This window comes from Panulirus ornatus, chromosome 59, assembly GCF_036320965.1.
Source record: "Panulirus ornatus isolate Po-2019 chromosome 59, ASM3632096v1, whole genome shotgun sequence".
NCBI lineage: Eukaryota > Metazoa > Arthropoda > Malacostraca > Decapoda > Palinuridae > Panulirus > Panulirus ornatus.
The window spans coordinates 20,073,922-20,088,252 of record NC_092282.1 but is presented as its reverse complement, the minus strand read 5'-3'; the positions used below and the strand labels follow the sequence as shown (position 1 = coordinate 20,088,252).

At 40.8% G+C, this 14,331-nt stretch overlaps 1 protein-coding gene across 2 annotated transcripts in view; it reads left to right on the top strand.

Moving 5' to 3' along the window:
- Positions 1-12,560, top strand: part of LOC139767215 (uncharacterized) — a 90,955-nt gene extending 78,395 nt beyond the window's left edge. The window contains exon 3 of one of the 2 annotated variants that reach the window (XM_071696338.1): positions 8,876-12,560. In XM_071696338.1, the coding sequence (XP_071552439.1) occupies positions 8,876-10,144 (1,269 nt within the window). In that variant the 3' untranslated portion in view covers positions 10,145-12,560. The remainder of the gene's footprint in view (positions 1-8,875) is intronic. The other variant, XM_071696340.1, reaches the window with a different exon arrangement.
- Positions 12,561-14,331: the final 1,771 nt, after the last annotated feature.

The following is a 14,331-nucleotide window of genomic DNA, read 5'->3' as shown; positions in this document are numbered from 1 at the left end:
ATCTCATTTCCAGCACATCCATCCTCCTGCGCACAACTCTATCCATAGCCCACGCCTCGCAACCATACAACATTGTTGGAACTACTATTCCTTCAAACATACCCATTTTTGCTTTCCGGGATAATGTTCTCGACTTCCACACATTTTTCAAGGCTCCCAAAATTTTCGCCCCCTCCCCCACCCTATGATCCACTTCCGCTTCCATGGTTCCATCCGCTGACAGATCCACTCCCAGATATCTAAAACACTTCACTTCCTCCAGTTTTTCACCATTCAAACTCATCTCCCAATTGACTTGACCCTCAACCCTACTGTACCTAATAACCTTGCTCTTATTCACATTTACTCTTAACTTTCTTCTTCCACACACTTTACCAAACTCCGTCACCAGCTTCTGCAGTTTCTCACATGAATCCGCCACCAGCGCTGTATCATCAGCGAACAACAACTGACTCACTTCCCAAGCTCTCTCATCCCCAACAGACTTCATACTTGCCCCTCTTTCCAAAACTCTTGCATTTACCTCCCTAACAACCCCATCCATAAACAAATTAAACAACCATGGAGACATCACACACCCCTGCCGCAAACCTACATTCACTGAGAACCAATCACTTTCCTCTCTTCCTACACGTACACATGCCTTACATCCTCGATAAAAACTTTTCACTGCTTCTAACAACTTGCCTCCCACACCATATATTCTTAATACCTTCCACAGAGCATCTCTATCAACTCTATCATATGCCTTCTCCAGATCCATAAATGCTACATACAAATCCATTTGCTTTTCTAAGTATTTCTCACATACATTCTTCAAAGCAGACACCTGATCCACACATCCTCTACCACTTCTGAAACCACACTGCTCTTCCCCAATCTGATGCTCTGTACATGCCTTCACCCTCTCAATCAATACCCTCCCATATAATTTACCAGGAATACTCAACAAACTTATACCTCTGTAATTTGAGCACTCACTCTTATCCCCTTTGCCTTTGTACAATGGCACTATGCACGCATTCCGCCAATCCTCAGGCACCTCACCATGAGTCATACATACATTAAATAACCTTACCAACCAGTCAACAATACAGTCACCCCCTTTTTTAATAAATTCCACTGCAATACCATCCAAACCTGCTGCCTTGCCGGCTTTCATCTTCCGCAAAGCTTTTACTACCTCTTCTCTGTTTACCAAATCATTTTCCCTAACCCTCTCACTTTGCACACCACCTCGACCCAAACACCCTATATCTGCCACTCTGTCATCAGACACATTCAACAAACCTTCAAAATACTCATTCCATCTCCTTCTCACATCACCACTACTTGTTATCACCTCCCCATTTACGCCCTTCACTGAAGTACCCATTTGCTCCCTTGTCTTACGCACCCTATTTACCTCCTTCCAGAACATCTTTTTATTCTCCCTAAAATTTACTGATAGTCTCTCACCCCAACTCTCATTTGCCCTTTTTTTCACCTCTTGCACCTTTCTCTTGACCTCCTGTCTCTTTCTTTTATACTTCTCCCACTCAATTGCATTTTTTCCCTGCAAAAATCATCCAAATGCCTCTCTCTTCTCTTTCACTAATACTCTTACTTCTTCATCCCACCACTCACTACCCTTTCTAAACAGCCCACCTCCCACTCTTCTCATGCCACAAGCATCTTTTGCGCAATCCATCACTGATTCCCTAAATACATCCCATTCCTCCCCCACTCAACGTATATATATATATATATATATATATATATTTTTTTTTTTTATACTTTGTCGCTGTCTCCCGCGTTTGCGAGGTAGCGCAAGGAAACAGACGAAAGAAATGGCCCAACCCCCCCCCATACACACGCATATACACATGTCCACACACGCAAATATACATACCTACACAGCTTTCCATGGTTTACCCCAGACGCTTCACATGCCTTGATTCAACCCACTGACAGCACGTCAACCCCGGTATACCACATCGCTCCAATTCACTCTATTCCTTGCCCTCCTTTCACCCTCCTGCATGTTCAGGCCCCGATCACACAAAATCTTTTTCACTCCATCTTTCCACCTCCAATTTGGTCTCCCTCTTCTCCTCGTTCCCTCCACCTCCGACAAATATATCCTCTTGGTCAATCTTTCCTCACTCATTCTCTCCATGTGCCCAAACCACTTCAAAACACCCTCTTCTGCTCTCTCAACCACGCTCTTTTTATTTCCACACATCTCTCTTACCCTTACGTTACTCACTCGACCAAACCACCTCACACCACACATTGTCCTCAAACATCTCATTTCCAGCACATCCATCCTCCTGCGCACAACTCTATCCATAGCCCACGCCTCGCAACCATACAACATTGTTGGAACCACTATTCCTTCAAACATACCCATTTTTGCTTTCCGAGATAATGCTCTCGACTTCCACACATTCTTCAAGGCCCCCAGAATTTTCGCCCCCTCCCCCACCCTATGATCCACTTCCGCTTCCATGGTTCCATCCGCTGCCAGATCCACTCCCAGATATCTAAAACACTTCACTTCCTCCAGTTTTTCTCCATTCAAACTCACCTCCCAGTTGACTTGACCCTCAACCCTACTGTACCTAATAACCTTGCTCTTATTCACATTTACTCTTAACTTTCTTCTTCCACACACTTTACCAAACTCAGTCACCAGCTTCTGCAGTTTCTCACATGAATCAGCCACCAGCGCTGTATCATCAGCGAACAACAACTGACTCACTTCCCAAGCTCTCTCATCCCCAACAGACTTCATACTTGCCCCTCTTTCCAAAACTCTTGCATTCACCTCCCTATATATATATATATATATATATGGTGTGGGAGGAAAGTTGTTAGAAGCAGTGAAAGGTTTTTATCGAGGATGTAAGGCATGTGTACGTGTAGGAAGAGCGGAAAGTGATTGGTTCTCAGTGAATGTAGGTTTGCGGCAGGGGTGTGTGATGTCTCCATGGTTGTTTAATTTGTTTATGGATGGGGTTGTTAGGGAGGTAAATGCAAGAGTTTTGGAAAGAGGGGCAAGTATGAAGTCTGTTGGGGATGAGAGAGCTTGGGAAATGAGTCAGTTGTTGTTCGCTGATGACACAGCGCTGGTGGCTGATTCATGTGTGAAACTGCAGAAGCTGGTGACTGAGTTTGGTAAAGTGTGTGGAAGAAGAAAGTTAAGAGTAAATGTGAATAAGAGCAAGGTTATTAGGTACAGTAGGGTTGAGGGTCAAGTCAATTGGGAGGTGAGTTTGAATGGAGAAAAACTGGAGGAAGTGAAGTGTTTTAGATATCTGGGAGTGGATCTGGCAGCGGATGGAACCATGGAAGCGGAAGTGGATCATAGGGTGGGGGAGGGGGCGAAAATTCTGGGGGCCTTGAAGAATGTGTGAAAGTCGAGAACATTATCTCGGAAAGCAAAAATGGGTATGTTTGAAGGAATAGTGGTTCCAACAATGTTGTATGGTTGCGAGGCGTGGGCTATGGATAGAGTTGTGCGCAGGAGGATGGATGTGCTGGAAATGAGATGTTTGAGGACAATGTGTGGTGTGAGGTGGTTTGATCGAGTGAGTAACGTAAGGGTAAGAGAGATGTGTGGAAATAAAAAGAGCATGGTTGAGAGAGCAGAAGAGGGTGTTTTGAAGTGGTTTGGGCACATGGAGAGAATGAGTGAGGAAAGATTGACCAAGAGGATATATGTGTCGGAGGTGGAGGGAACGAGGAGAAGAGGGAGACCAAATTGGAGGTGGAAAGATGGAGTGAAAAAGATTTTGTGTGATCGGGGCCTGAACATGCAGGAGGGTGAAAGGAGGGCAAGGAATAGAGTGAATTGGAGCGATGTGGTATACCGGGGCTGACGTGCTGTCAGTGGATTGAATCAAGGCATGTGAAGCGTCTGGGGTAAACCATGGAAAGCTATGTAGGTATGTATATTTGCGTGTGTGGACGTATGTATATACATGTGTATGGGGGTGGGTTGGGCCATTTCTTTCGTCTGTTTCCTTGCGCTACCTCGCAAACGCGGGAGACAGCGACAAAGTATAAAAAAAAAAATATATATGTATATATATATATATATATATATATATATATATATATATATATATATATATATATATATATACACATATACATATATACACATGTACATAATTCATACATGCTGCCTTTATTCATTCCCGTCACCACCCTACCACACATGAAATGACAACCCCCTCCCCATGCATGCATGCGAGGTAGTGCTAGGAAAAGACAACAAAGGCCACATTCGTTCACACTCATTCTCTAGCTGTCATGTATAATGCACCGAAACCATAGCTCCCTTTCCACATCCAGGCCATGCAAAACTTTCCATGCTAATTCTATTGTGAATTAGATATTGTTGCATTCAAACATCACCCTGCAAGGCAGGCAAAATTATGGATAAGAGTTCTCTGTTCCTTCTTTTGGAAAAAAAAAAAAAAATGAGAGGGGAGGATTTCCAGCCACCCACTCCCTTCCCTTTTAGTCGCCTTCTACGACACGCAGGGAGTACATGGGAAGTATTCTTTCTCCCCTATTTATTTATTTATTTTGCTTTGTTGCTGTCTCCCGCGTTAGCGAGGTAGCGCAAGGAAACAGACGAAAGAATGGCCCAACCCACCCACTTACACATGTATATACATACATGTCCACACATGCAAACACGCATACCTATACATCTCAATGTACACATATATATACACACACAGACATATACATATATACACATGTACATAATTCATACTGTCTGCCTTTATTCATTCCCATCGCCACCCCGCCACACATGAAATAACAACCCCCTCCCCCCAAATGTGCACGAGGTAGTGTTAGGAGAAGGCAACAAAGGCCCCTTTCGTTCACACTCAGTCTCTAGCTGTCATGTAATAATACATCAAAACCACAGCTCCCTTTCCACATCCAGGCCCCACAGAACTTTCCATGGTTTACCCCAGACGCTTCACATGCCCTGGTTCAGTCCATTGACAGCACGTCGACCCCGTTATACCACATTGTTCCAGTTCACTCTATTCCTTGCACGCCTTTCACCCTCCTGTATGTTCAGGCCCCGATCACTCAAAATCTTTTTCACTCCATCTTTTCACTTCCAATTTGGTCCTACCACTTCTCCTCGTTCCCTCCACCTCTGACACATATATCCTCTTTGTCAATCTTTCCTCACTCATTCTCTCCATGTGACCAAACCATTTCAAAACACCCTCTTCTGCTCTCTCAACCACACTCTTTTTATTACCACACATCTCTCTTACCCTACTATTACTTACTCGATCAAACCACCTCACACCACATATTGTCCTCAAACATCTCATTTCCAGCACATCCACCCTCCTGTGCACAACTCTATCCATAGCCCACGCCTTGCAACCAGATAACATTGTTCGAACCACTATACCTTAAAACATACCCATTTTTGCTTTCCGAGATAATGTTCTCGACTTCCACACATTCTTCAACGCTCCCAGAACTTTTGCCCCCTCCCCCTCCCTATGATTCACTTCCGCTTCCATGGTTCCATCCGCTGCCAAATCCACTCCCAGATATCTAAAACACTTCACTTCCTCCAGTTTTTCTCCATTCAAACTTACCTCCCAATTGACTTGTCCCTCAACCCTACTGTACCTAATAACCTTGCTGTTATTCACATTTACTCTCAGCTTTCTTCTTTCACACACTTTACCAAACTCAGTCACCAACTTATGCTGTTTCTCACCCAAATCATCCACCAGCACAGTATCATCAGCGAACAACAACTGACTGACTTCCCAAACCCTCTCATTCACAACAGACTGCATACTTGCCCCTCTCTCCAAAACTCTTGCATTCACCTCCCTAACAACCCCATCCATAAACAAATTAAACAACCATGGAGACATCACACACCCCTGCCACACATATACATATACATACATACATATACATATCATCATATACACAGACATATACATTTATACCCATGTACATATTCATTCTTGCTTGCCTTCATCCCTTCTTGTCTCTTTCCCACCTTAGCAAGATGATATCAGAAACAGACAACGTAGCCTTAAAGGAAAGATCTTATCGTGTGTCCTTCTTCCACCCTCCTTAAGTCACCCTCTGTGAATACACTTAACCTGGGAGAGTAGTTGATGAAAGAGCTGCCACAAAGCCATCAAATGTTGGAAAGCTTCACTATTCCATCATGATTTAATACCCATTCTTCCTGATGTAGACATCATGTTTCTCTGCAACCGTTTGTGACACCCAGTGATTAGAAATAACTTTTTACCAAGCATATTTGCAAGCATGAGGGACACATGATCATATGATCATAGAGCAAATGCATTGCAGAGCATGCATCCATAGAAAGAACTTAATATCTCCTACAAGATTCTGATTTATACTTTGAGATTGGGTGTTGGACATACTACCACTAGTCCATGAATTGCTAAATAACTGGTGTATTTGATCAGAAATGGAATATCCATCCTGTTATAAGCCCTAGTGTCTCAAGAGGGGTCCATCCTGTCATTTAGTGACCAGAAGTAACTTTTTACCAGGTTCACAGGCAGTCTCATGCATGACAACACTTGCATCCATAGAGCATGTTATACACCATTGCTTCTCAAAGAATGGTAAACAGACATGGTATCCTTAATCCACCAAGTGTCTATAGTAGGGTGAATTGGTATTCTGCTGTGATTGTATAGACCAGTTCTTTATCACTTTTTGGCCAAGTGGTAGGAGGTGGTAAATGAAAAAAATATATTGATAGGTAAGTATACAGGCAACCCTTCCAGAAAAAGTGGTTCACAGGGCAATGTTTTACAACAGTGAAATTCAAGAATTAGGGTAGAAGTTTTTGGATTGGCACCTAAGTTTTCACAGAAGCTGCTGCTTTGAAGAAGATTCATATTTTTTAATTATTCTTTTCAGTTAGAAGAATTTTATAATTATATGAAAGCAAAGTAACAGTAGATTTTCGAAGTATTCCACCTACTGACTGTTACCTCATAGGGACACTAGTTGTTTATGATGTGCCATATAAGTGATATCTACCTAACAAAAGTGGAAATGTTAAGAAAATACCAAATACATCAGCAAATCTTTCCATCCACCCTCATCCCACTCTACTTCTACCTTGTCCCACATCACCAGCATTCTCAGTAATAGTCATTGAATATTGTCTTATTCACTAGTCAAATGGCATCAGTTGCTGAATCAGAGTCTGATTTGCATCATGATAAATGTTTTATATATTGATGGTAAGCTGTTTCAAGTATAGACCATGCAGGAGAATTTTATTTGGGAAATTTTTGGCCTGAAATGTACCCCCACCTTACCCCCACTCCCTTACAATTTGGGTTTCAGTTACTTGTACAACTTCTAAAACAACAGATTGCCAGAAACATAACCTCACCATAGTGCAAGGACCCCCTTGTATGTTTACTGTTAAAGTCATTTATTCCCGAAACAGTTAGCAAGTTCAAGAAATTTTCTCACACATTTGCGAAAAAGAATCTGAAGTGATACATGAACATTCACAAGCAAAAGAAAATACACAGAAAGTTATGTTACTGCCTTTGTTTTGGTCTGATCTGGTGATAAGCGGCGCACAAAGGGGTTGTCATTGACATGTTTGACAGTGCTTGATACGAAATACAGATGAGAAAATGCTTCTTTGTTTCTATTTCGATAGTTTTCCAGCTGAACTTTAATATCAAACACATTAGTGGTAAATATCATGAATGTACTTAGAAGTATTACACCTGTCAGACTTAACTTTTAAGTGGAGGAGATTTGGCTGTCAAGTGTGGGAAGAAAGTTTTAGGATTTGTTTCATTTATGAATAATGAAAACTCTAGTGTGACTTCATACACACTTACTTCATATGCATGCACAGCGCTGATGGTGAATAACATGGAAGTGATTTATAACTGCTTTTTTCACATTACAAATAAGTCTTATCACATCGAGAGACTGGCACATGTGTGGAGGATATTGGAAGTTAATTTTTTTTAATGTGTTCTAGCTCATTTTACCATTTACCAAAGTCCTCCATTACCTGAGGATAACTTGGAGAAAGTTAGGTGCAGTTGTTACATGATTTCCTTCTCACATTTGAATTCAATGGGAATGCTTCCCTTGCAGGCCTCCCTTCACCTTGTGTAATCCTGCAAACATCACCTTGTAAGTCATTTATTTCTTATTTCTTGTGTTTTTCTTCTTCACTTTCCTAACCATTGATGCATATCATTAGTGTTCCTTCTAATTATGTAATTCAACAGTCTGTACTTTCTGCAGGGTCACCTTGTGCACAACCTGCAAGTGGATGACCATGCACTTGTAATAGTGGTTGTAAGGGTACTAAGATTTGCATAATTTTTACCATTGGAAAAGACCTTAATAGGCTGCTATTGTTGTGATAAATCTGCTAGATGTCAAGACAAACCCAGTAAAGTTAAGCACATCGATTGATGTTGGCTGCAGTGTTATAACAGAATATCAGTTGATTTCAGCCACTGTTTAAGTAATCATGTGCATATGTGATATCCATCCATACTGTTTGTGACTTTTAGACATAGTCAAAAGGTATAAGCCATGTAGTAGGAAAGAATAAGTTTGCATGGATAAGGGAGATGTATTTATGCATTATGTATAGCTTTATAGAATGTAACTTTCTTTTGGAGAGGAGTTTGTATGGATCACTTTTTTATGTAAGAAATAACATGTTAAGTGTAAGTAATATGCATTTATGCTTTGAGAGTAGAGTATTGTTAATACAGTTTGTGGATGTTTTATAAGTTAGACAATCATACTCACACTTTGATTTAAATAACTGATAATCTTACAGGCCCTGCAGCGAGCTGGTGGACAACAGCTGATCACATTCTACTTTAATCGTGACAAAAATAAGGAATTGGGATGTGAAGACTCTATTCTCCCCAAGAAAGTGGATGAAAAGAAGAAAGGGACCATTGATGAGGAGAGTGTGCGAGGGCGCTTTGGCTGGTCCACCATTCATAATGCCCACATCCCGTATGTGTTTAGACGGGAGGACAAATATTGTGCTGTAAGAATGGTGGAAACAAAGTTGCTTAACAAATATCTTAGCTACCTCCCACATGAGATAACCACTTGCATCCATGTAAGAAGTTACTTTATCACGGAAGCTGAAGCAAAATTATTGAATGAAATAAATATGAAACACTGTGAATTTCAGTTTGGACGAGATCTTTTCACAACCAAAGATTTAGTGGTTAGATTACAGGATGCACGGTGCTTTTACAAGTTCCTAGATACATGCTTTAAGAAATTGGTGCAAAAATCACCTGAACAAAGTGAATATTGTGGATTTGTAAGAATAAATGGTGAGAGTGTTGTGCCGTATACAGTAAAAGATAATAAAAAGTATGTACCTTTATTTTACTTTGAGGGTGAAACAGACACTCTGAAGCTGAAAGCTGAAAAAGTTGATAATTGGGAACTTGCATACCTCAAATTTTGTTGTAAAGTTCAAGGAATCAGAAATGAATTATTTGCCAGTGATACGTGTGCAGTGGTTAGTTTAGAGGATGTGCAACAATACTTTCCAAAGGACACTCAGTTTGAGGATTGGTGGCCCCAGAAAACAGCAGAACCAATGAAAGTTGCAAGTCATGGCACAAAACCAGGTGGAATCTGGACCCAAAGACCTCCTGGGGGATCACCAAGTGGGGTGACGCAAGCCTCGTTACCATCATCCTCTACCACCCTCACACCAATTGCTAGCAAACCTCCATCAGTTGCCATCACAACTGCTTCAAGCCATACAACACCTGCATCAGTGTCTGTTTCAGTATCTGGTACTTCCAGTTCTCTGGCATCTCTTACCAACTCCCTTAATAATCTTAATTCACTTAACTCGTTCTACTCTTGGGCTACTATGGTTAATGGTCAGGCTGCAGCTGCAGCATCTGCATACTCTGGTACGTCCAGTATGCAGGCACTCCTCTCTGGTCTTAGCAGTGATCAGATGAGAAGGTTACAACCGCATGTCTCATTGCCTGCATCGACACCTTTAATACCAACAATAACAGTAAGTTTTACTTGCTTATTTCTGTGCCAAATACCATGTGTGTAAATGGAATATGCCGCACTTTTTCTTTGTATTGCTATCCAGTTTTGAAAAATTTTTCTCCTTTATATCATTCTTTAGTAAACAGTTTCCCACTCTTGACATCTGCTTCCTACAGTGCTGAGATGAATATTTAGACATTTGTAAGCTAATACCTTTTTGGACTTTGTGATAGTTCGTGATATTTGTGATAGTTCGGTAGAACATTATTAAAAGCCTTGCAGTGATTAGATATCAAGACCATCTTTATATTGAACACATATGTTCAGTAGAACATTGTAAAAAGCCTTGCAGTAATTAGATATGAAGACCATATTTATATTGAACACATATGAGCAACTTCTGCCTTTTAAGAAACAATGGTAGACTGGATTTTATGAACCTTCAAGGCATGAGAGGCAGAACTGATGATGGCACTTTTCAGGCTTATATTACTGAAGAAAATTTGCAGTGATTTTTCTCAACCTGGTTTGACATGATGAAAAATCTGAACCATTGTGAATGACTGAAAACATAAACCACTCACTCTTGAAAAAATCCTGGACTACAAAAGAAATATTTGCCCATAAGCATGACAGGCTTAGAAAATGCTGAAATGTTATTATTGATAGTAGATAGTGTCTTTTTTTTCGTACATATCTCATTACCTCTCATGCTTTAGTGAAGTTGCATCAAAAACAAACTAACTTTTTTGTTACAAATTGTCATACAATAAGAATGGCTGTAAAGATTAGGGACCAAGAACTTGTTTACTGTTTTGTGTGTAACCTCAAGAAATGTAATGGAGAATCTAGGAGTGTATAATGGTCTACAATAAGCACTTCCAGAACTGTTTGCCAGACCAACTCTGAAAAGGAAAAAAAGGCCATATGGGCCCCAGTCTCGTACAGTTCAGAGTAAAGGAGCTGTGTGAAAGTTTGGCCTTGGACTGACCTTTTAAGGAAGGTATTTTATGATGTTTGTCATCACCATGTTATTTATGCATGACCCACCAAATGAAACTGATGGGAGTCAAAGCATTTATGTAGATGGTGATAAGATAATTCATCGTGGCTTATGGAGTGCTTGTCTTTCATATAGTTGCGAAGCTTCAGAAATTTTATCCAGATAAAACATTTATTATTGAAAAGTTTATTATGGCAAGTATTGACTATATAGTGTGCATGCATGACTTGTGATGGGTGTTAAGAGATTGTAGAATGAAAGTAGTGTATGTGTGAGAGTAGTTGGTGTTTAAGTGGTCACTATGAATTAGATGTTGGAGTTTTTCAAAATTTTATGATGTCACCATGGTTATTTAACCCCATCTCTCTAATTCACATGGTGTAAAATTGACCAGTTCAGTCTAACAACTGTCCCCACATTATACATTTTGAATTTTTCTGCCCATATTTGAAGGGGCCAGTGGTTCTTTTACTCATGAAAGGCATGTATAGATGCCATATGTTATGTGCAACTTAAACTAACTAGTAGAAATATCCACAAGTCTCGTTTACCATGGTGGGAGTATGTTGCCACAATGTAAACAAGCGAGAGTTTTGAGGGTTCAGATGACAGTAATGGTCAGATGTCATATGTAGACATGTGAGACCACAAGGAATGATGCTCTTAAGTTTTAGAGGAAGTTTTTATCTCTTAAGCAGTGTGGAGGATGACACATTGGGTCAGTGGGTATGCAGTGGGTTCATATCGTGGCAGTGCACCAAGATTTAGATGCCAAGCCTTGCCATGCACAGTCATAAATGTTTATGTTGCATTGGGTTAAAAGGGCTGTGGTGATGGAAATAGCTGGTACTAACTTTTTATACTATATTTCAACTTTTGCTAATTTTCATCAAATTTTTGGGGATGGATTAGTTAGGACTGAATGGGTTAAGGTCTTATGGATGTTATTAGAGCAAGTTGTCTTGAAGAGGTGTCTGGAAGAGGGAGCTGTTGCCTTGTTTTTGCTGAAGGTAAGGTCATCAGACATTATTACATTCAAAAGAAGAATGTTGAAGACTAAAGTATTAATGTCTGATGACCGTAACTTAAGCAAACACTACAACAAAACTTTCCTCTCCCTTAAAGATGGAAGGTTAGGCGTAGACTTTTAAAAGAGAGGAAAAACTATCTGTGAAACTCCCTCAGGAGCCAGTACTCTCACAATTAGATTTTGTTGTGTGCTGACATCACCTTTATAAGGAGAAATTTCACAGAGTGTACAAAAATCCTTCATGGCCTGCATTGATGCTGTCAAAGGTCTGAACTATAGGAAAGACATTATCTGAGGCTGTACTCTCTGGAGTGCAGATTATGCTTCAGAAATCTTGGAAGGCATGTTTCGTAACCTAAGCTCAGAAATAGTTCCCAGTGGGTATGACAGTCGCAGAAGACTTTTCAGAATATTACAACTAAATTCAGATAGTATGATAAGACCAAATTCTCTGAATATTTAGGGTCCAAGATGGCTTAACTCTTTACCTCCTGCCATCAGAAAGACTGGGGTGTAAAGTGAAGAAATTTATGGCCCCTAATAAATAATTGCATAGTGCACCAGACCAATTAGGATGTGATGATCATTTAGGCATGCTGGCCACAGCTTCCACCAGCTTGGACAGCCCAAATTGTGGGGGTAGAAGACTAATGTAGTTGTCATGAGGTATATGTACAGGGTGCCAGGAGAAACAAAATGATTGTTACAGTTGCTGTTTTTAGATCATGATGTGCTGTTAGTTGAATTATAGGAAGAGCTGAATGGAATAGTGAGTTGTTCTTGTTTTTGTATATTGGAGGAGGATACTGAAAGTGAATGTGAGTAAAAACCTAGTATTTGAATGGAATGGTTGATCAGTTTGTAAGATCAGTTTACAAAAAGGAGCTGAAGTTCTGGATTTGTTTGAATCCTTTTGGGTAAAATTTGTAGGGGTAGTAACGGGAAAGCTATTGTTGAGATATTGTGCTGAAAGCTCTGTTGAATGGTTAGAAGAGGGTTGCATAAAGGAGTACTTTTCCCAACAGTGACTTGAAAGTAAAGGTAAAGAAGATTAAGAGTGATAGAGATGGAATTGGAGTAGATTTGAAAAAAGAAATAGTAAAGTGGGAAGGTTTTATAGTACAAGAATTCATTGTAAGGTGCTTGATGATAGTATTTTTAGGATATGATCATGTAGAATATACTGCAAATGACATCTTTCTTAGAAAATGATATTTTTTTTTTTGTTATACTTTGTCGCTGTCTCCCGCGTTTGCGAGGTAGCGCAAGGAAACAGACGAAAGAAATGGCCCAACCCCCCCCCCATACACATGCATATACATACGTCCACGCACGCAAATATACATACCTACACAGCTTTCCATGGTTTACCCCAGACGCCTCACATGCCCTGATTCAATCCACTGACAGCACGTCAACCCCGGTACACCACATCGCTCCAATTCACTCTATTCCTTGCCCTCCTTTCACCCTCCTGCATGTTCAGGCCCCGATCACACAAAATCTTTTTCACTCCATCTTTCCACCTCCAATTTGGTCTCCCTCTTCTCCTCGTTCCCTCCACCTCCGACACATAAATCCTCTTGGTCAATCTTTCCTCACTCATTCTCTCCATGTGCCCAAACCACTTCAAAACACCCTCTTCTGCTCTCTCAACCACGCTCTTTTTATTTCCACACATCTCTCTTACCCTTACGTTACTCACTCGATCAAACCACCTCACACCACACATTGTCCTCAGACATCTCATTTCCAGCACATCCATCCTCCTGCGCACAACTCTATCCATAGCCCACGCCTCGCAACCATACAACATTGTTGGAACCACTATTCCTTCAAACATACCCATTTTTGCTTTCCGAGATAATGTTCTCGACTTCCACACATTCTTCAAGGCCCCCAGAATTTTCGCCCCCTCCCCCACCCTATGATCCACTTCCGCTTCCATGGTTCCATCCGCTGCCAGATCCACTCCCAGATATCTAAAACACTTCACTTCCTCCAGTTTTTCTCCATTCAAACTCACCTCCCAATTGACTTGACCCTCAACCCTACTGTACCTAATAACCTTGCTCTTATTCACATTTACTCTTAACTTTCTTCTTCCACACACTTTACCAAACTCAGTCACCAGCTTCTGCAGTTTTTCACATGAATCAGCCACCAGCGTTGTATCATCAGCGAACAACAACTGACTCACTTCCCAAGCTCTCTCATC